Source organism: Aureobasidium pullulans (assembly GCF_000721785.1).
Source record: "Aureobasidium pullulans EXF-150 unplaced genomic scaffold scaffold_59, whole genome shotgun sequence".
NCBI classification, from domain to species: Eukaryota; Fungi; Ascomycota; class Dothideomycetes; order Dothideales; family Saccotheciaceae; genus Aureobasidium; species Aureobasidium pullulans.
The window spans coordinates 14,195-40,709 of NW_021941079.1; the positions used below are offsets into that span (position 1 = coordinate 14,195).

The window sequence follows — 26,515 nt, forward strand, 5'->3', positions numbered from 1 at the left end:
GATATCGTAACGGACCTGAAGCAGACCGAATAGATTGAACTTCAACTGAATTAAGTAACGTTGAAGAGGTTCTTCATTCCACTCTCAAGATATATCCGACAACTCCCTATCCTTGGTTCATCTCGTCTGCATCCTATGCTCTTCGTCCGGAGAATAGTAAACACCATTCTGCAACGACTCTCTCTGCACGGTCGCACCCCTTGATGAACTATTACATCCATCCTCCGGCCTCAGCACTTTGAATGTCGCATAGAGCGTAGTTGCAAAGAGGAGAGGTAGAGTTGCCATGTGAGCAAGGCGTGGCCGAGGAAATTGGTTGTGACTTGGATCTCGTAGCATTCCGGGCTAAGACGGCGATATCAAATTCTGCTTGAGTACCGAAAACATGGTAGCCTTACAAAGCAGTCAAGCATACTTGACCACCTTCTCACTCTACAACCTTGATCATAGTCTCAACAACGCTAAAGTCCAATGCCCCTTTTTCCCAAGCATAATCAGATGGAGATGGGCCTTTGTCTCCCCGATCAACCAATACCTCATCTTTAGTCGCAAAGCTCCACTTGCACTTCTCAAGCAACTCCATATTCAAACCGACGCGATACTCCTTCCCGGCTTCCAATCCATCAACTCCCGTCGCACTCTGAGATCTGCGAATCTTCATTGGGTTGCCCTTGTCATCGAGTTCCCAACCTTTCTGTACGATAGACTTGGGCAATGGCTTGACTGTGCCCGAATTGCCCCTGCCAAAAGGTCTCGAGAGGGTGACGGGGATGTTGGGGAGGAGGGTAAGATAGAGCTCTTCGTCAAAAGAGCCACGGATGCGGTTAATGGCTACTCTTTGCACCAAGAGGCGTGTTGTTTTTACGGGTTCGTTGATTGCAATATCAGTGATGGTGACGCCGTTGTTGGTAAGCGCTCGATTAAAGTGTAAAGGGGTATCCCAGGTGAAAAAAGTGATAGGTCTGGTGGCGCGAGAGGTCAATACCATTGTAAGGATCGGCGGGCTAGGTTGGGTGAAGCTGTGGGTTGAAGGGGTGATGGAGAGCTTGACGTCGATGAATGGACAGAATTCAAGACTGGTGTTGGTTCCTGATCCCATCGTTTGCATGCGGCTGATGACTTCTGTTCAGTTTCCAGGGCTGGGTATCGAGGCAGCAGTCATGTGTTGAAGTCCAAATAGTAACAAGTGAGGGGAGCCTGACAGAAGGGTAGACATGATGTCTGCCAAGAAACCGCTCCCAAGCTGCCGGAGGTCCAAAGTCCCGTGCCTCTGCCGTCGATATGCACCGAAACTGCTTTCGCATTGGATCCTCGATGAGTTCCTTTCTTCAAATCAAGGTAAGCCTGACAGCCTGTTGGCAATGTCGCACCATGCAGGGACCGACTGGAAGAGAGTGGATATCGCATCGAATCGATGCGCCATGTCGTGGCAGATATCATCATCTCTGCAACAACTCTTTCAAAGCACCGAACTTGACAGGCTTTGTATGGAACTCGTCAATGCCACTCATTTTTGCCTCTTGCTTCGAAGCCTCTGATCCAAGTCCTGTCAACGCAATGATCCGTGCAGGCTTGAGCTGTCCTTGCAAAGCCTCGTGACTTCTGATTGCGCGACTTGATTCGAAACCATTCATGACAGGCATACTGATGTCCATCAGAACTGTGGTGAACTTCGTAGACTTAAACTTCTCGTAAGCTTCCAGTCCATTGACGGCGGTCTCAGCAGAGAAGCCAAGCTTCTTCATAAAGGTGCTCAGAAGACGGAGATTGATGGCGTTGTCGTCGACAAGGAGGAAGTGCTGTTGATTTTGTGCAAGAGTGATGTCCTCTTTCAGTGGTGCTGTGGTCTCCGTCGCGATTGTGGTGATGTTCTTGGCCTTCTTCAAGGATGGCTCAAGATCTGGACTGAACGCGGTCGTGGTTGGAGGCAATGGTGTCGTCGTCATAGGATCCGATACAACAACGCTTTCGAGTGAAAGATGTTGAGGCTCAGTCAAGCTGGAAGAGAGGGCGCGAACAAGTGCCTTTGGACCAATCGGGTACGGCAGAATGACAGCATTCGACAAAAGCTTCTTGCCAGGATTGGCATCAACCAGAATCAGGCGTTGCTTGCCGAGTCTCGTCGAGAGCTCAGGATCTGTCGCAAGTAGGTTGGCAATGAGCGACTCTTCCGCGATGACGATATCTGCGGTGACGTCTTCCAGTTTGCCGCAAGTCATGACATCCATACCAAACCACTGCCGCGTAATGGACTGCACACATGAGTGCATTGCTGCTGTTCGTCTCATTTGCAAGTCCAGTTGTGCAGGTGAGGAATTGAGGTCAGGCTTGTTCGAGGGCGAGAGCAAGCAAATAGAGCGACCCTTCAGTATCGCTTTCGGGTCCAATCTGTCGCCACCATTGGGCAGAGATGGGTGCTTTGCTTCGTCATAATCTGGGATTGGTACAAACACATCAAAGCGAGTTCCAACGCCCTGTGTGCTTTGTACATCAATGGTACCCTGCAAGTCCTGAATGATCTTCTTGACGATGCTGAGTCCAAGCCCGGTCCCGTCAGCGATGGGGTTTTCCTGGACGAAAGGCTGGTATAGGCTGCGCTGCACAAACTCGGGAGCCATTCCAATGCCGGTGTCCTTCACCATAAGATGGGCAGTGCGCTTGACTGGATTGTCCGGGTGTTTGATAACTTTCAACGCAACTTCGATGAAACCTTCATTCGTGTACTTGAGAGCATTGGCGAAGAGATTCATGACCAGCCGTTTCCAGGCGCCAGCACAAAGCATCATGCACCAGTCTGCTCGGCTCTCAATGTCGACATAAACTGCAACAGTTGGTCCAGCTGTGGTCGATGAGCTGTTGTTGGCACCATCGACAAGCAGGGCCGAATTCAAGGAGAAGTCGGGGCCTGCAGATTGACCGATAGGCGTGTTTTGCATCTTGTTATAAGTAGCCTTTCGCTTGGCTTGACCGAAGTGTAATCCCTCGACTACCCCTAAAACCAGATCGCAAAGATACTCTTGACTGTAATCTCCAAAGGCGTTTTGGGCAAGCTCTTGTGTTTCGCCACAGGAAAGCGTCTCCGGGTGGGGCTCGTCGTCAGTGAGTTTGTTGACTCGGGAAAAGTCAAGGACATGGTTTAGAGTATCGAGCAGTGTCGAAGAACAGCTTTGAATCATCTCAACCAGTTCAGACTTGGAGTCGTTCTGGGGGTCTTGGAGGAGATCGACGGCAGCATGAATTCCATGGAGTGGTGAACGAAGCTCATGACTGATGGACGAGAGGAAGTCAGACTTTGCTCGTGCCAGCTCTGTCATTTCGGTCCTGGCAATCTCGGTCATAAAGGTGTTTCCGAAGGCTGACAGGCACGTCATGTCCTGTTCTCCAAGCACACGGGTGGGATTGCTTGACCAGCCCAGCATGCCAACAATAAAACGATCTTCTACATTGTCCCATAGCGGAAGGAAGATCAGGGATCCCGCCTTTCGAATCAGCGATTGCAGCTGGCCAGAGACCTCGACGGCTATGGACGATGTGCGATGAGTATAAGTTTGGGCAATGAAAGCACCTTCCTTCTCGAAAATGGGATTGCCTTGAGTGTCGGCGACGAAGACGCAGCCCCGAGGGAAGTGCCGGATGAGGTAGTTGAGGGAAGCGTCGTTGATTGCAAATGGCTGCTGAGGTGAGCCAGGATCGGAACCCCCGGGTACGATAGAGTCTCCAAGGACCTCGCAAATCGAGGATGCGACTCGGCTGTTGGGCTTGGGGTTTGCTGATGAGGCGTGGTTCAAGGGCTGGCTTGCGAAGTCGTTAATGGTGTTCTCGGCAGAGCCACGCAAGAACATCAGACCCTCGATATCCATAGCAGTTCGGATGAGGTTCGCAGCTCCAGAGTAGATGGCTTTCAGCGGTTGACTGGCCGACAAGGGTTGACCAGTGCTTGAAGACTTGACTTCATCCAGAGCGATGTTGGGACTGGGTAAGGATGAGAGGTCGGACATGGAAGTTGACGGAGTAACGTCCAGCATCGGGGTGTCATTCGGGCTCTGCTTGTCGGAGAGCAAGGGGCTGGGTGACAGTGTCGCATCCGATTGGGCAGGTGGGAGATCCAGGTAGTCGATGAAGCTGTGTTGGCTGTTTGAAGAGGAACGTCTTGTTGTGGCTCCGACACTGTCTCTTCTTGATCTCCTGCTCTCGATAAACTCGGACAAGCCCCTCATCATCTGTACCCCTCGCAGAGACTCTTGCTTGATGGCGTGGAGCTCGAACTGCTCGCTCACACAAGCAGCAATGTCGTTCAAGATGTCGATTGTCGAGTCGTTGAAGAAGTCTTCGCGGATCTTGTTGTCCATGATGCAGTAGGTGCCGAGGATGTGGCCGGAAGCGCTCTTAACAGGGACCTCTGCGTACGAGACGAAGTGTGGGAAGCCGACGACATAGGGGCAGTGCTTGTACTGGGCGAGCTGGCGCAAGTCGCGGATGACATAGCGGGAGGTGTTGGCGACGACCTCGTGGGACCTGATGGCACGGCGACCGGTGCGGTCGGTGAAGATGTCGACGGACTGCGGGCAGATGCCATATTCCTTGTTCAGACTCTGGACGCCGAGGAAGAGGGTGTCTTGTGGGTCGACGAACTTTGTGCTGTCGCGGATCGAGATGGTCCTGGTGGCTTCGGAGAGGATGTACTGGGTGGACGAGTCGATGAGCGAGACGTAGGCGCGGTCGCAGTTCATGCGCAGGCAGCCGTTCTGCGTGATGGCGGTGAGGAGGGGGGAAGAGGCGAGTTCTGGTGGCAGGGGCTCGCTGCGTTCGGCATTGACGAGGTCGGCGGTGATGTTGTTTGGTGCAAAGTATCTGTGGCGCGCCCACGAGTGTCAGCCGTGCGGTACTGCCTGTCCTCTGTCCTCTTGTCTCTGTCCTCTTTGCTCTTGCTCTGTCCTCCTCTTGACTCGGCTCATCCTCTCCATGCTTGTTCTCATTCCTCCTCTTCTTCGCACTCCTTCATGCTCCTCCACACCTGTCGTACCTTGCCAAAGCTCTTAGACGAAGCCACTCTTGCACCGAGTCCGAGGCGCCTGAAGTCGACATGACGCCGCTGTTGTTTCCGCTTGTGCTGGACCAAGGAGTTGAGGCAATCGTCGAACTGATGAAAGAGAGTGTCGCGCCTTCCCTGACCGTCTACATGGGTTGACGGTGCCGTGGCGATTCATACAGCAGCGCTTCACAGTACAGTCGACAGTATTCGAACCAGAGCGAGAGGACCAAGGAAGCAATTTGCTGCAGAAGAGCGGCACCTGTCGCCGATAAACTTTCTGCAGCCGCATGACGACGATCGACAGCTCAAACGTTTTTTCAGCCTCAGGTTCGGAGAAGCGACGGAAGTCTTGGCGAACCTCCCCTGTTCCATCAGCATCCGCTTTTGTTGATTTTCTTGTCGCCAATATTGAATTTTTAATGGGTTTTCGGCTGCTCGTTCGAGCTACAAAGCGTGACTTGTGTTCAGTGCATACCGCGTAATAGCCAATCCCAGTGTGGGTTTCCAGACCTGCATGGGAGCTCTCGAGTCGTGCAACAACTCAAAATGGCAGTGTGGGGGAGGATGCCCTATCTATCTCGGTACGAGCGGCTGATATCGTTATCCTGGTCTTTCGGAATGCTGTTCCTATACAACTCTTCGGTCACCAGGATGTTGAGATGGGGCCAGTGATGGATCTTGTCAAGTAAAAGTACAGTCGTTATCGTTATATATTACAAATTAGTCTATATCGTCGCTCGTGTCAATAGCATGTTCCTTTATGCATTGTCCTTCTCCTTGTCCTCGTCACTGCCAACTTGAGTCTTCTCGTCATCGCTCTTCTCGCCATCATTGTTCTTGTTCTTCTTGCCCTCATCCTTCTTGCTCAAGTACTCTTGAGTAGCCTTCTTGCTGCGAGCTCTCAATCTGTCACCCTTCCACCACAAGGCGAAGATGACCGGAATGAAGACAATGGTCAAGAAACCAAGTAGAGAGTTACCCCAGTTCAGGCCAAGAGTGCTGAACATCTGGCGGGCAAACAGAGGGAAGGCTGCTCCGAAGCATGAGCGGAAAAAGTCGTTTCCGGCTGAGATGGAGGCGAATTCCGCAGGGTAAGCATCACCGAGGTAGTTGAGGACGCCAGAGAAGGCACCAAAGGCACCGATGGTGAAGAAGGCGGTCGCGATGATGGGAACGATCCAGTGGACATCCACGCGAGCGGTCCAGCCGAACATGAACAGACAGATAGGTAGAGCAAAGCAAGTGACCAAGGCAGGCTCCAGTCTGATCTCGGGACGAAGAGTACCATCCTCCGAGAAGCGGTTCTCGACGTAGTAGTAGTTGTAGTACCAGTAAGGAGGAATGCAGATGAGACCACCAACACAGATACCGAGATAGCAGAGTCCAGTGATGCCGAGACTGAATCCGTAAACCTGTTCAAAGGCGATGGGAATCGACTCCAGCCAGCAGTAAAGTACAGCGTAGATGAGAGCAATGTACAGGTTAAGTGCGAAGACGATGGGCTCGGTCAAAGTGAGGGAGAAAGGCTTGACGAGAGTCATCTTGGCCATGTCGGCACCGGACATGTTTTCACCCATGATCTCAGGCTGGCACTTGATCTTGTCGTAAGGCTTGCCTTCCAGACCGTTGTTCTTCTCCTGCCACTTTCGGAGGCGGTTGGTGCGGCGGTAAAGGATGTTGTTTGCCGAGGTCTCTGGGAAGAAGAAGATCAAGAAGACGAGGCAGGGGCCAGAAATCCAAATCAGAATCCAGATCGGCCAAGTCCAGCCTTCGAACTGAGCAGCCCAGTTACCGACGACAGGACCAATGGTGGGACCCATGATGTTGGCGATACCGTAGATGGAAAGAGCATAGGCACGCTTGGCGGGGGGGAAAATGTCTGCCAGCGAAGCACCTCCTGTAGCAAGGACGGGAGAACCGAAGAAACCAGTAAGGAAACGGAAGGCGAGCAGCATGCCGATGTTCTTTGCGTACACGACTCCGAAGTTGAAGAAGACAAAGACAACCAAAGTGCCGATGTAAATGGGGTTTCTGCCGATCTGGGGAATTTCCGAGAGAGGAGACCAGATCATAGGTCCAATACCGTAGCCCAAAACGTAAAGAGTCAGACCAATGGTGACGACCTCAGTGGAGACGCCGAAGGCCTCCGTCAAGAATGGTAGACCAGAAGTGTAGATGGCGGATCCGATGTAGATAGAGAGAGTCAGGAAGCAGAGACAGAAAGTCACAAAGCACTTCTTGCCAGTGGACCAGTTGAGCGGGTTCTGTAACAAATTAGGTCGTACTCAGGGCAAGTAGGTTGCCAATGCGACTTACGTCGGGGTCGTTCTCAAGGAAGTCGATGAGCAAATATTTGCCCTTGGCTCCATTCTTTTCCTCGTCGTCAGAGGACTCTTCATCCTTGATCTGTCCAGCGTTGAACCAACTCTCACGGAGTTCCTCATTGTAATAATCTTCGTATGGGAAAAGTCTGCCACCGGAAATGTTGCGCATAAGGAAGCCAAAGGTGGTGTCCTTGAAGAGAGCCATTTTATGAATAGGATGCCAGGTAAAACCCTGGTATGGCAAGGTCGATGTGTAGCAAGGATGGTGGAGAAAGGAGAACTACCAGCACGACCTACCTATATACGATAAAAGGGTGTCGAGAAAATGTATTGTCTAGCCAGCGATTAGTGAAAAGTGATGATATCATCGGACGCAAAATCATCATTTCTAAGCTGCCAATTCGCTGAAGCCGCGGAGGCCCACGCGATGGAAAGGTGAGAGAAGACAGAAGGAAAAGACGACAAGGAAACAAAAGCCGTGCGGATCGATGATGTTTTGGTGACAAAAAGGGCTTTTTGCTGCTCGGAGGGGAGCGAAACCCGTTTCCGGATCGTCTCAAAGGATCGGGGTCCCAACTTTATCGGACGAGATCTGGAATGACGTACCTCCGGCAGTCCCTTTGTGGGTGCGTCGGGTCAGGAACAGTCAGGAAGCCGGTGAAAGTTGATGGATGTGGCTTGATTTGATGGTGTGCGGTGAGAGTGTGTTGGGATGACGCTCATGTTGGAGAGTTATGAGTCGAGACGAAGGACGAGAAGGAGTGCGATGAAGGGACAGAGACATGTCCAGACGGATCGGAAATTCCACAGCACAACACCAAGCAGGTTGAAGCCTGGAAGATGCTTTAAACAGTCGCAGGTGACAAGATGTCGCATTGCAAATATCCAAGCACTGCAAGAGATGCATGGCAAGCCTCGTCAGTCTTGTTTTGCCGATGGCGCAAACAGCCTTCGCAGAGCCTCGAGCGGTCGAGTAATATGGCGCCCCACGATCTGGGTGCTTTGACTCTTGCGGGAGACAAGCCATCCGTAAAGCTGCGTGAGGGTCCTTGACGCCATGCACTTTATTCCAACAGCAGATTCGCGTGTAGTTTCCACTCATGTAAATGTCATTTTGCAAGAGCTTGACTTAGGGGAGAAAAAGGTGATCGATTAATTGTGACAAGTGGGTCTCACATCTGAACATCACTCTTGTTACGTGTGAACCATTCGGACAGTGTGGATTTTTCCATGTCAGAATGTACTTGACAAGAAGCATCGGCGTCGGATCACCCACGACTGCAATATCCTTGATACTTATGACCCACGACATCTGTGTAGGCACAAAGAGTACTTTGCGCACCTTCGAAGAGCGATAAGTCCTCCTGTCGTCGTTGCGAGAGATGGGCAAATCAAGAACAGGGTGAGTAGCACAACAAGCGGATCGGAAAAGCGGCTTCGTTTTCCGCTCGGGAAAACAAACCCCCGTCGCGCGAGTTCTCGACCCCGCATCGTCATGATCAACAAAACAGCGCCGAGCTCCCCTCCAACAAATCCATCCCATCGCCAGCACCAATTGACCATGAGCAAATCTCGTCCTTCCTTCGACTCTCTTCCCCTACGCAAAGATGGCCCCCACGGCAATGCATGGGGTCTCTGGGGCACCAACGACCAACTCGGCATGCTGAACCTCCTCACCCCCACCAACACCACCGCCGCATCCAAAGAGATCGAGCACGGCACTCGCATCTCCGTCGACTGGCCCTTGAACAAAATGTCGCCTCCATGTTTCAACCGCATCGCATTCGGTCACAACATCATCAACAAAGCCCCTCGCTCCGTAAACGACGACACGGTCACTTTCAACACGCAGAGTTCTTCGCAATGGGATGGTTTCAGACACTACGGCTACCAAAAGGAAAAGAGATATTACAACGACTGCACCAATGAAGATGTCTTGGGGTCGGAGAAGAATGGCATTCACGTTTGGGTCGAGAATGGCGGTGTGGTGGGTAGAGGCGTGTTGTTGGATTACAAGAGCTGGGCTGAAGATAAAGGGGTTTGGAGTGTCGAGTCTTGTTTCCAGACCACACCTATCACCGTTGATGTGCTCGAGGACATTGCGACGAAACAGGATGTCGAATTCAAGGAAGGCGATATTCTGTTCATTCGCACGGGATGGACGGGCGCATATGATGTACTGGACACCCAGGCGAGGACGAAGCTTTCCGAGACATATCCACCTCCTGCCATTGGTATCGAGTCGTCAGAGAAGACGGTGAGATGGATCTGGCAGAAGGGCTTTGCTGCTGTTGCTGGTGACCAACCGAGTTTCGAAGCTTGGCCGTGCCAGAATACCGATTATCTGCTGCATGAGTGGTTGCTTGCTGGTTGGGGTCTTCCCATTGGCGAGATCTTCGACTTGGATAAGCTGGCCAAAGAGTGCAAGGAAAAGAACAAATATTCCTTCTTCTTCAGCAGTATGCCAATACATGTTCCCGGAGGTGTCGCAAGTCCGCCCAACGGCGTCGCGATCTTGTAATCACTCGAACAAACATATGAGTATGTATGCATGGCCGTGTTATTACTCTGATCTATTCGAATCTATCTATTTCTCTAACCTTCTATCACCCATCATAACGTTCATAACTTCATCAAACTTGGTCCTCTCTAATCATAACGGCTGCCTTCTCCGCAATCCCGTACAAGCTCGAACTCAAATGCGCAGACAATTGCACAGGCAACACACTCGCATCAACACATCTGACGTTGCTGATACCATACACCTTCAGCTTGTTGTCGACTACACCACCGAACTCCTCCTTCATCATACTCAACGTTGCGATAGGGTGCCAGACAGAGGTGAACGTATCCTTGACAAATGTCTCCCAGCCCGCATAGTCGCTAGGCACCTCAGCAGGCAGAGTGACATCACTGACCATCTCAGCAAGAGGTGCAGTGTTGTAAACCTCATGTGCTTGCTTCGTAGCCAATGTTTGCAGCTTCAAGTCCAGAGGATGTCCAAAGTATGATGGCTCAACAGTCGGCAAGTCGAAAGAATCGTTGCTGGAGATGTGGATTGTGCCTCTGGCGAGTACAATCAGGTTCCAAAGATCTGCGCCAACAGTCGCTGCACTGGTTTCGGTGGCTAGCGCTTGGGTGAAGAAGATCTCGGCTGCGGCTTCGCTGTTGTTGAACAGGTTTTCGACTTGGTAGTGCAGGACTCGGTGAGTCGCATTGGCGCTGGCGACGAGACCTTGGGCTTCAAGTTGGGCTGCGTATTCGGCGAGGCCGGCAAGAGTTTCTGCGTGGACGGTGGAGGATGCATTGCCAAGGAGCTGGTGCACGTTGGGGAACGCGATGGCGGATGATGGACCGGAGCCTTCGAAGTCGTTGGACTTTGGTGTGTATGTGACCGTGTTCTTGGTCTGCTCCTGAAGGTTCTTGCCAACACCCATGAGAGACTTCTTGACTGAAACACCAGCCTTGTTCAAGACTGCAGGGTCGCCGATACCGGAGAGCTCAAGGAGTTGAGGGCTTTGCATAGAGCCGGCAGCCAGGAGAACTTCGCGACTTGCTTTGACGAACAGTCTCTCGCTCTCGCGAGAAGCTTGGTAGTATACGCCGTCAGCAGTAAGCACACATTCAGGCTCTTCTTGTGTGCAAGTGTTGTTCCAACGGATCTCGACAGCACGGTGTCCGGTCAAGATGACGAGGTTGTCGCGAGACTGAGGTTCGCCGATGATGTATGCAGTGTAGGGGGAAGATCTGTTCTGACTGACATCGGGCTGTACCATATTAGGGATGATGGTTGCGCCGTTCACGATACCAGAAGCCACATCATCGACATGCTCAAGCCCCCAGACCTGCTCGGAAGCGTTGAGAGCGGGCTGATTGATGCCGCCGAACATCCCCTGAGCGAAAGAGACCTTGACGGGACCGCTGAAACCGTGCTTGTGGCCGTCAAAGTCGGCGCCCTTGGACTTGAGCTCATTGGAAGGGGCATAGAATTGTTCGGCACCGAGCATGTATTGATTCAAGCCGTCCCAGCCCCATGACTCGTCGCCAATGAGAAGAGGAAGAAGATCATACTGTGTCTTGGGTCCCTTGGTCCAACTAGCACCATTGATGCTGCCTGAACCTCCAAGAGTCTTGCCGGCAGCCATGGGAAGCTGTGTGCCGTTTCTCCATGAGATGGGCGTGGAAGTCATGTTGTAATCAAGGTCGGACTCGAACGCTTGGCCGTAGGTTCGGACATCATAGACTCGGGGGTCGTTGTGGCTGTCTTGACCACCTTCGATGACAAGCACCCTGATGGAAGGGTTCTCCGAGAGTCGGCTTGCAACAGTTAGACCAGTCAAGCCACCGCCGGCAATAACATAATCGAACGAGTCCTCCAGAGTGGTGTTGGAGGATCTAGTGGGGGCTGCGAGAGCGAGAGGAATGGCAACGCAAGCCAACAGAAGAGAGAACATGGTGATCAGGGGTACTGGTGGTGATTGATGAGGACATGCAGAAAGCTTTCACCTACCTCTTATACCTGAGCTCTTGCATCAAGGTCCTGATATCATCAATGTACCTACGGCCATACCGTGATGACGCCGGTCCGAGAAACGCGATACGCAAGGGCCAAAGGTCTAAACAGTTGAGGACAAGGAAGGACAAGAGATATCAAACGGCGCATCAAGACCGTAGCGTGGTGCACATGGTTATGTGCCAAGTAGCGCGTTGACGCAGATGGTCGAGATGTTTAACTGAAGGCGGTTGATGCAGGCCACGTTGAGGTGTCAAGAAAGTATATCTGATTGACACGGTTTGGTAAAAGGGCCGTCTCTAACGTTGCGGATGGCATGGCAAGTAGAGTGTTCAGCACCGCCAGCATTGGCGAAGCTTGAGTGTATTTCTTCGGCGGCCAAGTCGGTCTTGATGGAGAGATTCGCAGAAGGCGCAGCGCTGCACTACTGTTGGCGAGATGTCGTGACTGAGATGCACCTTGATGTGTTATCATCTGATCTTAGTCAATATAATCAATCATTTATGATCGCTAGAGCATGTTGAAATGGTTGAGTGAATGATGTTTTCCAAAAAGTTGTTGTCAACAGAGCGGACACGGCGGAGGGAAGTGAAAGAAGCAAACACGGTCTTGGCAATCGCTTTCGGCCGACGGCGACCCTTCGTCATACCTCTCACACTTTCACTTTTCCTCGAAGAAGACAACGCACGTCTGGACATGACATGGACTCCAACTCAAGAAGAGCGTCTTGCGCACGAGAAGATTCCTCACCACCTCAGCATTCGTCGAAGCACCGCTTAAACGTCAGACCGGGTTCCGTCCACTCACGACTTCAGTCGCAAGTCTCGAGGCTTTTGACGTGGGCTGAGAATCCTCGGTGTCGAAGTCACGACAATTCTGCCATTTCGAGAGCTGCAAGATGGGAATGCGCCATGAGATTCGTGCGAGTGGATAGTCACCCATCAAGCGTTGAGCAGGTCTAAGTCCACAATGAAGTCTGTCTTTCGACTTTGAACCTGTTCGTCTCATCTTGGTGTTCTCTCCAAGTCTTCTCATCTTCATGGGGTGCTTACTCCTCTTGACCATGATATCGCATCGTCGGAAGAACAGACCCCGAGATCAATCGCACCGCCACAAATCTCCAGCTCTCACGCCTTAACAAGGTTCGGCACACGGGCTTTAGGGCACGGTAAAGGGCGCGCTTTGTGCCCGTCATCACACCCCGCTTCTCTCCACACTGGAACATGCAGTCGATGTGGGGAGCTTCGAAAGAGGAGACAGAGCCCATGCAAACAGACTTTCATGCTGCTCATGCATGTAACCTGGACTCTTAGCTTCAACAGTTACGAGATCACAATCTTCTTCCACAGCTTCAACTGCCGATGGATGGTGTACCGAGCAGTATAAACCAGGAGCATTCCCGTCAGCCAAGGCAGTGATAACATCCAATACTCGAACACTCGATTGCCAAATCATGCGTCTGGAAGTGTTGACCATATCAGCCGTGGCTGTCTTCGGCCTAGGCACATCAGTCGCAGCTCATCCAGGCCTGATGCTAAGAAACAGAGTTCGGTACAGAGGCCTATTTCATGGACCCTTCTAGGAGCTGACCAATTCCAGAGCACCTCGACTTCTTCTGTTGCAAGCGACACAGCATTCAGCTACACTCAAGTCACCAGTGATCGATACGCGACCCCGATCGCATCGCCCGTCAAGTACCAAAGCGCCTTCGCACCACCGTATGCGAAGGCGAAGACTCTGCTGCCCTCGGGCATCACGTACACGACCTATTCTCTGAACCCCTCGGCCACCTCAGATGGAAGGTATGGACAAAGCGCGTATGCCGCTCTTTGGGCTGGGTACAGCTACCTGCATACCGTACCTTTCACAACCACTGCTCTACCGACACCCGTCGCAACCAGCGAGCTCGTCTTCCCTCCCGCCCTCCCTTTCGAAACGAGCTCTGCCTCGATGAAGTTTGACAAAGACTTTGTCTGGGGAGTCGCTGGCAGTGCATGGCAGATCGAAGGCGCATTGCAGCAAGAAGGTCGTGGCCCCGGCGGTTTAGACATCTTCGGCAACCAGAAGATACCAGCTTTGGCCGGTCAAAACGACTCTGCCGTGACAGACATGAACTACTACCTGTACAAGCAGGATATCGCTCGCTTGGCTGCTATGGGTGTGCCCTACTACTCTTTCTCCATCTCCTGGAGTCGCATCGTACCCTTTGGCAATGCCAACACTCCTATCAACCAACAAGGCTTGGATCACTACGACGATGTTATCAACACGTGTTTGCAGTACGGCATCAAGCCGATTGTGACTCTTGTTCATGCCGACACGCCTCCTTCGGTCGACTACGACAACGCCACATCTTCGACAGCGGATTACTTGTATTATGCCAAGCAAGTAATGACGAGATACGCCGACCGAGTGCCTTACTGGGTCACTTTCAATGAGATCAACACCGGCATAAACCTCCAATACGACACATATCAAGCCAACACAAATCTTTTGCTCGTTCATTCCGCCATCTACAGGTGGTACAAGCAGACTTTGAAGGGTACGGGCAAAGTGACTGTCAAGTTTGCCAACAACCTTGCTGTCCCTCGAGACCCAGCCAACAAAGACGACGTCGCCGCTGCCTTGAGGTATCAAGATTTCATCCTCGGAGTCTGGGGCAATCCTCTCTTCCTCGGAAAACAATATCCCTCCAGCGTGCTCAATACAGCTGTCAATCTCACTGCCTTGACTCCTCAGCAGATCGACTCTATCAAGGGCTCGGTTGACTTCTGGGCATTCGACCCTTACGTTTCTCAGCTCGCTTCTGCCCCTGACGATGGCCTGGCCTCGTGTATCAACAACTCCAGCCACACTCTCTTCCCTTACTGCGCCAACCTCACACAAAATGGCATTCAGCAAAATGGTTGGCAGTTCGGACAAAAGTCGAACGACTACGCATACATCGCACCTCAGTACGTCCGCCAGCAACTCGGCTATGTCTGGAAGACCTTCCAGCCTGCCGGCGGAATCATGATTACAGAATTCGGCTTCAACCCTTTCAAAGACGCAGAAAAGACATTGCCCGAGCAGCGCTATGATTTGGAAAGGACGTTATACTTCCAAGCATTCTTGACAGAGACTTTGAAAGCCATGTACCTTGACGGCGTGAAAGTTATTGGTGCGCTGGCGTGGAGTTTCGTCGACAACAATGAATTCCGATCATATGAAAATCAGTATGGATTGCAGACTGTCAATCGTACGAGTGGGAAGTTTGAGAGACACTACAAGCGCAGCTTCTTCGACCTTGTGGATTTCTTCCACAATCATATCGCATAAGGGAAACTTGCGCATATGATTATATATACCAATCCGAAGAAAACGAACCCCTAGGATAGACACAGCTTACATGCAATTTCTCTTTTGCAAAAGGCTCTAAGAGACATCGAGTGTGGATCATCAGACTATGCTACGCATCATATCCCACGCTGATTAACCCCTTATCTGATTCGACTCACTTGGAACACTTACCTTTATCCTACACTCTCTACCAAACAAGAGGGGTGTTGTCGAAGGCGAGGAATCTACCAGAGGTTTCCTCACGTGTAGCGGCATCGACCTATCGAACTTGATCAGCCCTTGGCTCCGACGAGTAAATGGGGTTAGGCTCAGGACGCTTCATACCTTTGCGACGATACCGTCAACGCTATCTTCCACGCTGGTGAAGGCGGCTTCGAAGCCGAAGAACTGGGCAGCCTTGTTGCCTTCGTCAGTCTGGACAGCACTGTGCATTATTAGTATGATGTCTTCCGGCTGCTCAAGTTGGCATGCAGGTGGTAGCTCACCCAGGATGAAACGCAATGGCAATGAGATCCTTGTTCTCGATATGGATGCGACGAAGAAGAAAGTTGAGAGCGGCCTTTGAAGCGCCGTACGAAGTCACAGCCCAGGGTATATACTCAGCACCACCGATGGTTCCAACTCCAGACGAGATGGCGATGAATTTGGGCTGTCTGCTGGCGTGGAGCAAAGGCAGTGTCGCCTGGAAAAGACGGACTGGTCCATTGACATTGATGTCAACGTGTTCGAGCAGGTCTGAAGATTTCATCTTGGAAACCTCGAGGAATGCCGCGGACTTGAAGATGCCGGCATTGGCGATGACAATGTCGAGGTGCGACACGCCTTGCTTCTTGATGCTCTCGACGGCTTTAAGGGCATCGGTTGCGGAGGCGCTCTCGATCTTTACAAGGATAAGTTTGCTGCCTTGGGCGTTGTTGAGGTTAAGGAGTGCCTTAGATTCTTCGCTTTCTGGGTTGCGAACCGCGGCCACAACGACGGTGTCTGGTCTTGAGCGGTACTTCTGTACGAAGCCACGACCCAGGCCCTATATGAGATGGTAAGCGTATGCTGGAGTTAATCAGTTGGATCTGCTGACCTTGTTAGCACCGGTAACTAGAACGGTAGTCACGGCGATCATGTTGAAATCGGTTCAGAGGAAATGTTGAAAGGAAGACGATATTGATCGGGCTCGCAAGCGGAGGTGGTTGCTCTGTGTGTTAGATGATAATTCGGAATGCGATACTCCGCTTTGGGAGCGTCTAGGACATTGTACTTATACCTGTCATAAAGGTGGTCTTGGTCGAAACACACCATTTTCAAAAGGTCTGTCCTAACTTTCAACATTGCTAAGCTGAACGCAGATTATGGTATACGAGCTAATTGCTAGGTGGATACGGAGTAATCTGACGTCATCTCACTCTGCACAGTTTCAACGGACTGTTTTGTAGGATCACTTTGCTTGACAGATTCGATGGATGAAGCATTTGCCTGCTTGAATAGATGCGAGTCTTGAGATCCAGGCGCCAGCATGAAGAACAGTTTTCAGGAAAGAAGCCTTGGAAGATGAGGCTTCGAAGTCACTCGCGGTCGCGGCGGCTTGCTCCGATTTCTTGGCAGTCGCAACACAGCGGTCGATAATGATGGCTTTCGCGCTCGAAGACCTGGCGCATTGATTCCGACAACATGAAGACCATTCCGTGCTGGAACAATGCCCAGAGACTCGAATGTCCTGTAACCATCATCTTGCATCTGAAAGAGCGCCATGACCGACACTGACCTCCAATCACGGGCGCCACGCCATGCTGAAGAGACGGGACACGAGGAGGATCCCACACTAGACGATAAAGCGCAAGAAGAGGGTGAACAAGAGGAGGGACAAGGCCAAGGCCACGAGCGAGAACCAGAGGGAGTGATGTCTCGGATCAGTCCGCCAACCCATCAAGACGACCTCTGTGAGCGTCGGCGCCAGCAGAACCGCGAGGCCCAGCGTCGTTTCCGTCGTATGTAACACTTCTGTAAAGAGACAAAGAGAACACATACTCATGCACGCCCAGTCAAGAAGGCGAAGGAACGCGAGGCGGAAACCCACACTCAGCTCGCTCCAATTCCAAACGCTTTATCCACTACATCGCACCCCATCAATCATGTTGCTCGTGCTCCCATACGTTATGACGAGTCATGCGACTTACTTCTCTCCCCTTCGTCTATATCAGCTCACGGAATGGCCATACCACAGGAAAATGCTAGCACGTCTCCATTGTCCGAGCCAATGACCACGCCAGTTTTCGGCATGCATTCTCAAGACTGTTTAGGACAGAACTTCACCTTAGGCCTCAACACGTCTCTTCCCAGCTTGGGCTTCGACTTCGACGATCTCGATGACTTGACTTCTGGTTCACAGAGTTTGGTTGGTTGTGCTTCCTCTGAGCACGATCAAGTCCACCAGTCCGTCTCCGCAGATATGGATGGATCTGCTAGTGACGATTGCGCTTGGCTCGATGATCACGAACTTGCTCTTCTGTTCCGTGACAATCAGCTCCAGCAGCTTCCCAAGGAGCAGCATGAAGTCACATGGCCTGATCGGCAATCAACAATTGCACTTCCCGACATCGATGAGACCCGTCAATCTCCTTCGCATTCATCTTCAACGCCGGCTCCAGAGCAACTACAATCTTCACATGACTTGTCGAATCCTCTGGTCATTGACGGATCCTATGAGCATCGCCCGAGCTTGCATCAAACCCCTTCAGATACAACACCTCCGGGTTCACGACAAGAACATTCTAGCACAACACCCAAAACACTCATTCCATCACAACGGCCTCAGCCCCAGGTCTCCGTCGGACCAACCACCTATCCTGCATTTGATCCTCAACAATCTCTCCTGCATATGGCAATCGAAAGCAGACACGAAGGCATCGTACGCATTCTCCTCGAAGAAGGTGTCGACATCAACGAAAGGAACAGCGAAGGAAGTACCGCTCTTTATATGACTATACAAAAGCGGCAGGAGAACATGCTACAGCTCTTACTTAAGAAAGGTGCAAACGTCGATATAGTAGATAACAAAGGCCGCAAGCTAGTACACCTAGCGATAGCCTCCGACTTCTAGACTAGTCTAAGACTCTTGCTGCGTCATAAAGCCGTAACGAGTTTCACTACAGCATAGGCTTAATTACACTGCCTAGGAGACTTTATCTCTTACGTTAATTCTCTTAGGAAACATCTTAATGAAGTCTTTCTACATAACCTTATAGGAAACCTAGACAAAACTAGTACATTAGTCTAAATCACTTCTTCTTCTTCTATAAGATAGCCTATATCTTATTAAGACTAGTTAACATCTTAATCATCCTATTAAACTAAGCTATTAGTAATGAACTCGCATACCTTAAGAGCGTAGTAGACTTACCTAACCAAATCGTCTATAGCGGCGTCTACTTTAACAACTCTTTTATAACCTATCTCGCCTACTCTTCTACTAGAATGCTACGATCTCCTAACTAATTAACCCTTAGTGCACTTTCCGTTTCTTCTTTAGTAGGAGTATATAATGAGCCCTTAGGTAGTTTAGGATCCTTAGCCCGCACGTTTATTACGATTTGCGTACGTATACCGCTAGTTTTAAGGTTAATAACTATAATATCGAAGGCTTCGAGTTCTAGACGTATAGCATCTAAAAACATAGACATAGCGGCTTTTAAAGCGTTATAGACCAATTAAAATAGTATAGTAAGATATACTCTAATAGAAGTATAATTTACTATTATCGCCTTCTTTAATTTAATAAGCTAAGGCAGAAACGCTTAGATTATAGCGATATTACCCTAAACTATAATATTAAAAATATTCTTCGCTTCTAGGATAGAAATGTTAGATATAGTCGTTATTATTAGGGCTCTAGCATTATTAATAAGTATGTTAAGGCTAGGGATTTATTTTATATAGGCTTCGATAGACTCTTAGGATTAGACGTCTAGAGTTAGCGTTTTAATACCTAAAGCGGATAGGCTAGCTATCTTAGAAGTGTTACGAGCAGTTACGTAGACGTAGAGGCCTTATTCGTAAAGCACCTTAGTAAGTTTAGTACCTATACTACTATCTAAGTAGCCGCTAATAAGAACTATACGTTTAATTCCTAACATAGTGCTAAAACTAAGGTAAAGGTTAATCTAAATTTTGGGTAGAGCTATATAGTTATTCTACGTAGATAACATAAGACGTTCTATACTAATTATATAGTGATGCTTACCTTACAATTATATAGAAGAGTATCGACCTAAAGTCTACTCCTTAACGCTAAGTACGATATAATTGCCCTATAGCTAGTACGTACACTTCCTATAGTTTCTTCTAGGTAGTAGTAGTAAGGGCGTAATACGTAGTAGCCTATACTACACTATTACTAAGATTAATGCTATTAACTTTTCCTTAACCGTCTATATTAGGGTTTTATTATATCGTTCTTACCTAAAACTAAGTAGATCTATAAAAGAATATAGAGGTACTAAAACCTATTAATAATATTAATGAGACGAAGTTTAAGTTCTTTAAGTACTATCGTACTATCTATTAGTTAAATTAAGGTATAGGTACTATTCTCGAGAAATTAGAAGCTTTAGATCTAGCTAATAACACCTTAGTCGTCTTCCCTAGCAACAATAGGCTACCTTTCCTAGAATCTAAAATTATATTTTATAATGTTAGGCTTTATCTACTACTTATTATAATCGTACTAGATTAATTCGACTTTAATCTTAAGAACGTTCGTGTTCGAGATTAAAAACTATAATGCGATCGTTAGATCTAATAGCACTAAATACTATAGTAGCTAATCTTTAGGTATATAGACTAGGAAGATTAAGAAAGTAGCTACCTAAATAAACTACCTTTAGTCCTAGCAAGTTTAGAAGGCTTTCCTTTCTCTATAACCCTTCCTTTATTTATAATAACTACTATATTATAGTTAATAATAGAACGCAATTTATGCGCTATATAGATTATTATATAGTTTCTAGTAGTATAGTGTTCCTATAGAACACGCTATACGATCTAGTTAGAGGTAGTATCTAGACTACTTATTAGCTTATTAAGGATAAGAATCTTACTTATTAAGAGTATAGCGTAAGTAATTGCGAAGAGTTACATTTCTCCCCTTATAAGTATGTCTTCTAGGACTAAGAGCTTATCTAAGATATTAGAAATAGAGCTCTTATCCTTATATAAACTAAGCTTTATAGATAAGCCTGTCCTTTTAAGAGTAAATATAATAGTATTATTAGTAATACTAGATGCTTAATAGAGTAAAAGGTTATAGCGAATAGAGCTATTTATGAAGTAAGGATCTTACGTTAATAGTATAATTCTAGCGCGAAGAGTAGTCGCGCGTATAGATGTCGCGTCTAAATTATCGACGGTAATAGTTCTAGAAGTTATATAAAGGAGGCCAAAGATTATAGAGATTATTAATGATTTACTACTACCTATACGACTATATATTACGACCTTCTTACCTATTTTAATGTATAAGGAGATATCCTTAAGTACTAATGATGCTATAGAATCGATAGAATATAAGGCTATAAGGTTTTAAATGTTAATTTTGCCTCTCTCTAGCTAACTTGTTAATAGCGTAATCTATCCTTCTACTTCCTATAGTAACTCGTTTATAAACTAGTTTATACGAGCTATAGCTCCTAGACTTATCTCTAGTAAAGTCTAGCTTTAGATAAGAATCTTAAAATGGAAGCTAATGTCCATAATACCTATTAGTACGAGACTAAGGTAGCTAGTATCTAGACCCTTAAGGTTAAAAGTAATAGATATAATCGTAGTTACTAGTCTAGCTACTACAAGATTAAGGACGAGTACGAGCTAATTCTAGATAGAGGCTAGTAAATAGTAAGGTACTTAGCTATTTCGTAATAGTTAAATGTTTATCTCTCTATAGTCCTCTATCTATCTAAAAGCTTTAATTAAGGCTAGTCTAGAAGCTAACTATAAGAAGTAAGTACATAATGGAGCCTTTACTTCTAAGTCTAGTATTCTTAACTACTTTAACGTTTAGAGATAAACGTATTAAATAACCTAAAATATTACGCATAGGAATAGGATAGTAATACTAATATAAGGGGTAGCGACTATAAGAAGTATAGTACTAGCAATACTAGTATATACCTACATAATAGTATTAATGAATGCATTAGTAAGCTAAGTGTCGATAATTATTATATCCTACGAAAATCTGTTAATAATACCCTTAATATTCTAAGTAATCTATATAATATAGGTAATTTTCATTAAGGCTTCCTACTAGCAAACGTAAAGATGTAGACTTAACCTTATAAGAAGGCTAAGAAGACTATACCTAAATAACGATATTAAAAGTAAGATAGTAATATAGCTAATAGCTATAAAGACTAAAGCCTAGACTCTTAGCTTTAAAGCGGCCGTAGTCTCTACTACTACCTACCTACTTAAGCTAAATAGATTACATCTATATCGACCCTATATATAGGGCTAGAAGCGCAAAATAGAGTGCTATATAGTAAAAGCTAAATAACTTAAAGTACTAGCTATAGACTTCTAAGTTAGGTTAGAGTCGTAAAATAGGAGGTTTTATCTTTATAGGTACTAGGTTAATAAGTGCTATAGCCGAGTCTACTACAAATTATTGTTAAGATTAATTTAAATAGGTTTTTGCTTAGAAGGTTAAATCTTAGATAATTAGCTCCTACTAGAGCTATCCTACTAATTTAGAACAGAGATTTTTGCTAATTAATAGTGTATACGAATAAGTTATAAGATAAGGAATTATAAGTAGCTAAAACTAGGACCTAGCTATAGCTACACTTAAGGTCGTTTACTACGCCCTCTAGCTACTAGAGAAACACGAATTTAAGCATGCTCTTAGATATGTCCTAAGATGTTAGCGCCCTTAGTCTAATAGTGCTATAACTACTACTAATACTTTAGTTATAACTAGGGGCTTTCTAATTATCTAAGAGTCTACTATTAGACTTTTCGATTCGTCTCTCTCTAACTATTTTAAGAGGACACGTTATCGCTAGTTTCTATTTAGCTATACTAATATAGCTATAGTATGTCTAGATACTCTTTAGTCCTAGAAATTAGTTTAGACATCTAGTTTGCCTCTAGATAGCCGCTCCTTTTATAGACATTTAACTTATATATAGGGTTATTACCTCCGTATATGTCCTACTAAATTAGCGGTAGAAGATATAGCACTTAGTTATCTACGTAATATAGAGCGCCTCTAGGTAGGCAATTTAACTACTTTTAAGTAATAACCCTTAGACATACTCTATAGCTACGATGTTAGGTAGGGCCTAGACGCTATATATATCTACTCATTTTTAGTCTTTATTATATAATTTAGCGTTTATCGCCTAAGACTATAGATCTAGATAAATAAGTTCTATATTATAGAAGGACTTAACTCTTATATGTATATAAGATAAACTACGATTAAATAGTAGAAGTGCTTCTAACGCTTAGCGCTAACCCTAATCTATAATACGATAGTAGCCCTACTATCTTATATAAAGCTATTAGATTAGAATACCTACTAGTCGTAGGATCTTTACTATGCTTACCTTTACTTTTACTTACCTCTTTAACGATGTAAGATAGCGAACAAGTCCCTATCCTACTATTACTTATATAACTTAAATCGATTGACCTTCTAGAATTAGCTCTTACCCGCCATAATATTAATATTAATAAGAAAGACTATATTAGATAGACTATACTTTAGTACTTACTAAGCATCTTTTATTACGATTAGGCATTAGCGTTCTAAGAATCTATTCTAAAGCTTATAGCTAAAGATGCCTAGTATAACATTAACGTAGTTACTATTAGGGGGCAAAACTATATTATATAGGTACTCTACTCCTATATCTTAAGTCTAGAATTACTTAATGTTCTACTTAATCGTAGCGTAGACTTAAACTATAAGGATTAATATAGGGAAAGTGTAATCTTTTACGCTATTACTCTCTAGTATAATATAAAAGTAGTAGCTAAACTAATTAAAGAGGGTGTAGATCTAATAGTTAGGAATTACTAAGGTTAAGGTCTACTCTATCGACTTATAAGCAATTTAGAGGATTCGTAAGGTTATCTATACCTTAATCTCCTTATTAGTAGTATACTAGCACTTATAAATTTTTAAGATAAACAAGGTAGAACACCCTTATACGTAGCTCTATTCCTTAGTAAAACACATCTCGTAAAGGAGTTACTTACTCGTAACTTAGATGTTAGTATCTTAGATAACTATAGTAGAAGCGCTTTTAATGTTACTTATTAATATAGCTATCTATTACTACTTAAACGTCTTATACCGCCTCTAGTAGTAAGGGGTTATAGGGTCTTATTTAATAATAATAGAGAGAGAAGTTAGTCTCTTCTATATTATAATATAGAAGAGAATAGTAAAGCGCATATAGTTATACTAATAGTAAGTACTAGTATGATAGTAGTTAGACGCTTAGGAGACCCTACGTTAATAGTCTGTTTAAGTAAAGATATATAAACATTTAAGATAACTATTACTAAGAGCTCTTATTAGCTACTTAAAAAGAATCTAGGTAAGGTTCTAGGGTAGAGCCTTTATATATTAGGTAATTTATTAGTGCTAAGAAACACTTTAGAAGGATATTATATACTAATATATTATAGGAAGATTCGACGTGCTCTATAAGAGGTTAGGCTATAATAATGTTAACCTATTAGAGTTAAGTCCTAATAATAGTAATACTATATTATACTAGTTAATAAAGTCTACCTCTTATCCCTTCAAATTATAAGAGAAAATTCTAAATAAATACCTTTCTAGTAACCCTTAAAGATGTAGCCCTATAGATCTAAACTAAGAGATACTACTATATATAGCTATTAGTTTAGGTCGCATATTAACAGTAGATATACTTATTAGGAATAGAGCTAATCTAACTAGACGCGACTACTCTAAGAGAACACTACTAGATCTAGTAAAGGAGCTAGACTAAACCGATTTTATCGCGATTCTTAAGAAGGCTATAGAAAGTACTAATGTATAAGATAGCTAGGATGTTAATCTAAGCGCATCGTAGGATAAACTATAAGGGCTTACGCAAAGAATAGGAAAGGTATTGCCCTATAAGAACTAGTAGTTATTATAATAACATAGTTATAATCGATAATAAGGTATATGTTCCTACAATATAAATAAGTAAGTAGATCTAGTAAGCTAGAAGGTTACTTTTATAACTTAATAGCATAGAGGTCTAGAAGCTAGCTAACTATCTTACCCTTTAAATAATTCTCTTAGAGATCTACTAGGGCGTTTATCCTAATATTGTACAACTAGGAAGGGTACGTTTTTACGGCTATAAGGATATAGCGTTAATCGCGAGGTATATATAAGTAAGAGCGTTTACTCTAGTATTAGGCCTTATTCTCGCGTATAAGTTAGGTAGAATTTTAACTCTTAGAAATTGTTATCTAGGGTTAAACAAGCTGTTTTCTAAGTAATATTAGTAACTATTACCTTAATAGCTTACCTTGCACTCGTTCTAAAGCACTAAAATTAGCTATATATACGTAAGTAAGGTATAATTACTTGCTACTATACGTTAGACTCGTTTTAACTAGTATTTAGAGCATCTACGCGTACCTTCGACCTAGCTAACTTATATAATAAAATTACTTCTAGAGGACCTACGATAGGTTAAAGAGATATATAGGTAAGGCCTAATAGTTAAAGAGGTAGAACATATCGTCCCTAGAGCTAGTCGCTCTACGCTATATAGAATAAAGGGCAATTTCGATGCCTTTAGTATTATTATACGCCTAAAGGAGGCCTCTATTTAGAAGGGACCTAAGTACGTAATTATACCTATAATAGAGTAGTAGCTACTATCGCTAGTTACTTAGAAGAGCGATCTATAGTAGGAGGAGCTAGTATTCGAGCTATTTATTTACTTTAGTATTGTCGTTAACTAGTTAATAGTCTCTTAGTTCTTAAAGAGAAAGATATTCTTAAAGGAGGTAGTAGTTTAGATTACTACGTAGAGGGACTTTATAATCTATAGCATCTATAAGTAAACTATTAGTTAGTTTACGCTAGAGGACCTTATATTTATTAATGAGAGCGTAGTAAGTAAGAAGACGCTATTTAGACGTACCTATTAGGTAGTAGTTAGTTTACTAGCATTTACTAAGTTAGTTCTTCGCTATATAATAAGGTATTTAGTACTACTAGCGCTTATAATTAATGGTTTCCTAGATGCTACGCTAGTTATTAAAGGGTTAGTAACGTAGCTAATATTTAATAACTAGCTAGAGAACTAACTACTTCCTTAGATCTATAGTAAGGTGCTTATAATAGATAACTACTCTACTTACTACTTAGATAAGGTTAAGGAACTCTATATATTAGCTAGAGTAATACTCGTCTACTTACTACCTTACTTACTAGACTATAATCTAATAGAACTAACCTTCTACCTACTTAAATAATGGCTTTAAAGACATTAAGAACTAGTACTAGTATAGGGCTATCTAGATTACTTAGTACTATAGATTAATTACCTCTAAGGTGCTATAGAAGTGTGTCTAGATAGTGTTAATGTTAGGAACTTATTTAAGAAGGCAAAGGTTCTATATTAATGTCTAGCTATCTATAATAGTCTTATCTAGTAAGTTATTATTAAAGTCCTCCTTATTATTATCTTCTAAGCTCTCTAGTTCTAAGTTATCGCTAATATTAATAGTACCCTTGCTACTACTACTATTAGGACTAGATATAGCCTTCTTCTATAGGTACTTATTCTATAATTTAAACTATATAACCTCCTTACGACGAAGCTATTTAAGTTAACATATAAATAGCCTAATGAATTTAGTAATAGAGTCTCTAATGCTACCCTATTCGATATATTTATAGAAGCGAACATTAGTATATCGCTTATTAAGGTTATTAGTAATAGTTCTTAATCCCTATAGTGTCTAGTAGTCGTTAGTAAGAGCTTCCTTTATAGTAAGAATCTATATTCTTTTTAATAGTCTCTTAGCTAAGCTATTATAAAGTAATGGATCTAGGCTAGATCCATTTAAATTTAGGTAGGGAAGGAAATTTTAGGGGGGTTAGATCCATTTAATTTTAGGGGGTTTAATCCATATTAATTAGGTCGATAAATATTTGTTAGGAAAGTAGAACATTAGTAATTACTATACTACGAAAAAAATGGCTTATTTAGATTTGTTATATCTTGCTTAGTTATAGTTATACATTAGGGGGAGTTTTAGGAGTATTTATAG

General features: G+C 45.3%; 8 protein-coding genes across 8 annotated transcripts; 3 read left to right on the top strand and 5 right to left on the bottom strand.

The window, feature by feature from the left end:
• Positions 1–345: 345 nt before the first annotated feature.
• M438DRAFT_350488 (uncharacterized protein) lies at positions 346–1,445 on the bottom strand (the record flags this gene model as incomplete). Its single annotated transcript, XM_029906647.1, has 1 exon — positions 346–1,445. A coding segment is annotated over exon 1 (667 nt), but the record flags the coding sequence as incomplete, so codon positions are not given.
• M438DRAFT_285957 (uncharacterized protein) lies at positions 1,440–4,730 on the bottom strand (the record flags this gene model as incomplete). The annotated part of the gene is made up of 3 exons (XM_029901572.1): positions 1,440–3,769; positions 3,833–4,122; positions 4,240–4,730. 3 exons carry the CDS (start codon positions 4,728–4,730, stop codon positions 1,440–1,442), a joined length of 3,111 nt encoding a protein of 1,036 aa, XP_029754515.1.
• A 997-nt stretch (positions 4,731–5,727) lies between these two features.
• Positions 5,728–7,608, bottom strand: M438DRAFT_370284 (multidrug resistance protein-like protein). The gene is made up of 2 exons (XM_029908176.1): positions 7,349–7,608; positions 5,728–7,296 (listed from the first exon to the last, which is right to left on the bottom strand). The coding sequence occupies exons 1-2, from the start codon at positions 7,559–7,561 to the stop codon at positions 5,791–5,793; spliced, it is 1,719 nt and encodes a 572-aa protein (XP_029754516.1). The 5' UTR covers positions 7,562–7,608; the 3' UTR covers positions 5,728–5,790.
• Positions 7,609–8,917: 1,309 nt separating this feature from the next.
• M438DRAFT_285941 (uncharacterized protein) lies at positions 8,918–9,877 on the top strand (the record flags this gene model as incomplete). Its single annotated transcript, XM_029901570.1, has 1 exon — positions 8,918–9,877. One exon carries the CDS (start codon positions 8,918–8,920, stop codon positions 9,875–9,877), a length of 960 nt encoding a protein of 319 aa, XP_029754517.1.
• A 112-nt stretch (positions 9,878–9,989) lies between these two features.
• M438DRAFT_285960 (alcohol oxidase) lies at positions 9,990–11,810 on the bottom strand (the record flags this gene model as incomplete). Its single annotated transcript, XM_029901573.1, has 1 exon — positions 9,990–11,810. One exon carries the CDS (start codon positions 11,808–11,810, stop codon positions 9,990–9,992), a length of 1,821 nt encoding a protein of 606 aa, XP_029754518.1.
• A 1,512-nt stretch (positions 11,811–13,322) lies between these two features.
• M438DRAFT_410301 (beta-glucosidase) lies at positions 13,323–15,246 on the top strand (the record flags this gene model as incomplete). The annotated part of the gene is made up of 2 exons (XM_029910082.1): positions 13,323–13,415; positions 13,469–15,246. The coding sequence occupies 2 exons, from the start codon at positions 13,323–13,325 to the stop codon at positions 15,185–15,187; spliced, it is 1,812 nt and encodes a 603-aa protein (XP_029754519.1). The 3' UTR covers positions 15,188–15,246.
• A 443-nt stretch (positions 15,247–15,689) lies between these two features.
• On the bottom strand, positions 15,690–16,325 carry M438DRAFT_285939 (NAD(P)-binding protein; the record flags this gene model as incomplete). The annotated part of the gene is made up of 2 exons (XM_029901569.1): positions 15,690–16,232; positions 16,284–16,325. 2 exons carry the CDS (start codon positions 16,323–16,325, stop codon positions 15,690–15,692), a joined length of 585 nt encoding a protein of 194 aa, XP_029754520.1.
• Positions 16,326–18,071: 1,746 nt separating this feature from the next.
• On the top strand, positions 18,072–18,281 carry M438DRAFT_243360 (ankyrin; the record flags this gene model as incomplete). Its single annotated transcript, XM_029899567.1, has 1 exon — positions 18,072–18,281. A coding segment is annotated over one exon (210 nt), but the record flags the coding sequence as incomplete, so codon positions are not given.
• Between the last annotated feature and the right edge of the window lie 8,234 nt (positions 18,282–26,515).

Coding starts and splice junctions, on each gene's coding strand:
- M438DRAFT_370284 (XM_029908176.1), bottom strand. CDS start 7,561: ATGGCTCTCTTCAAGGACACCACCTTTGGCTTCCTTATGCGCAACATT. Junction 7,297..7,348: donor TCCTTGAGAACGACCCCGAC/GTAAGTCGCATT, acceptor AATTTGTTACAG/AACCCGCTCAACTGGTCCAC.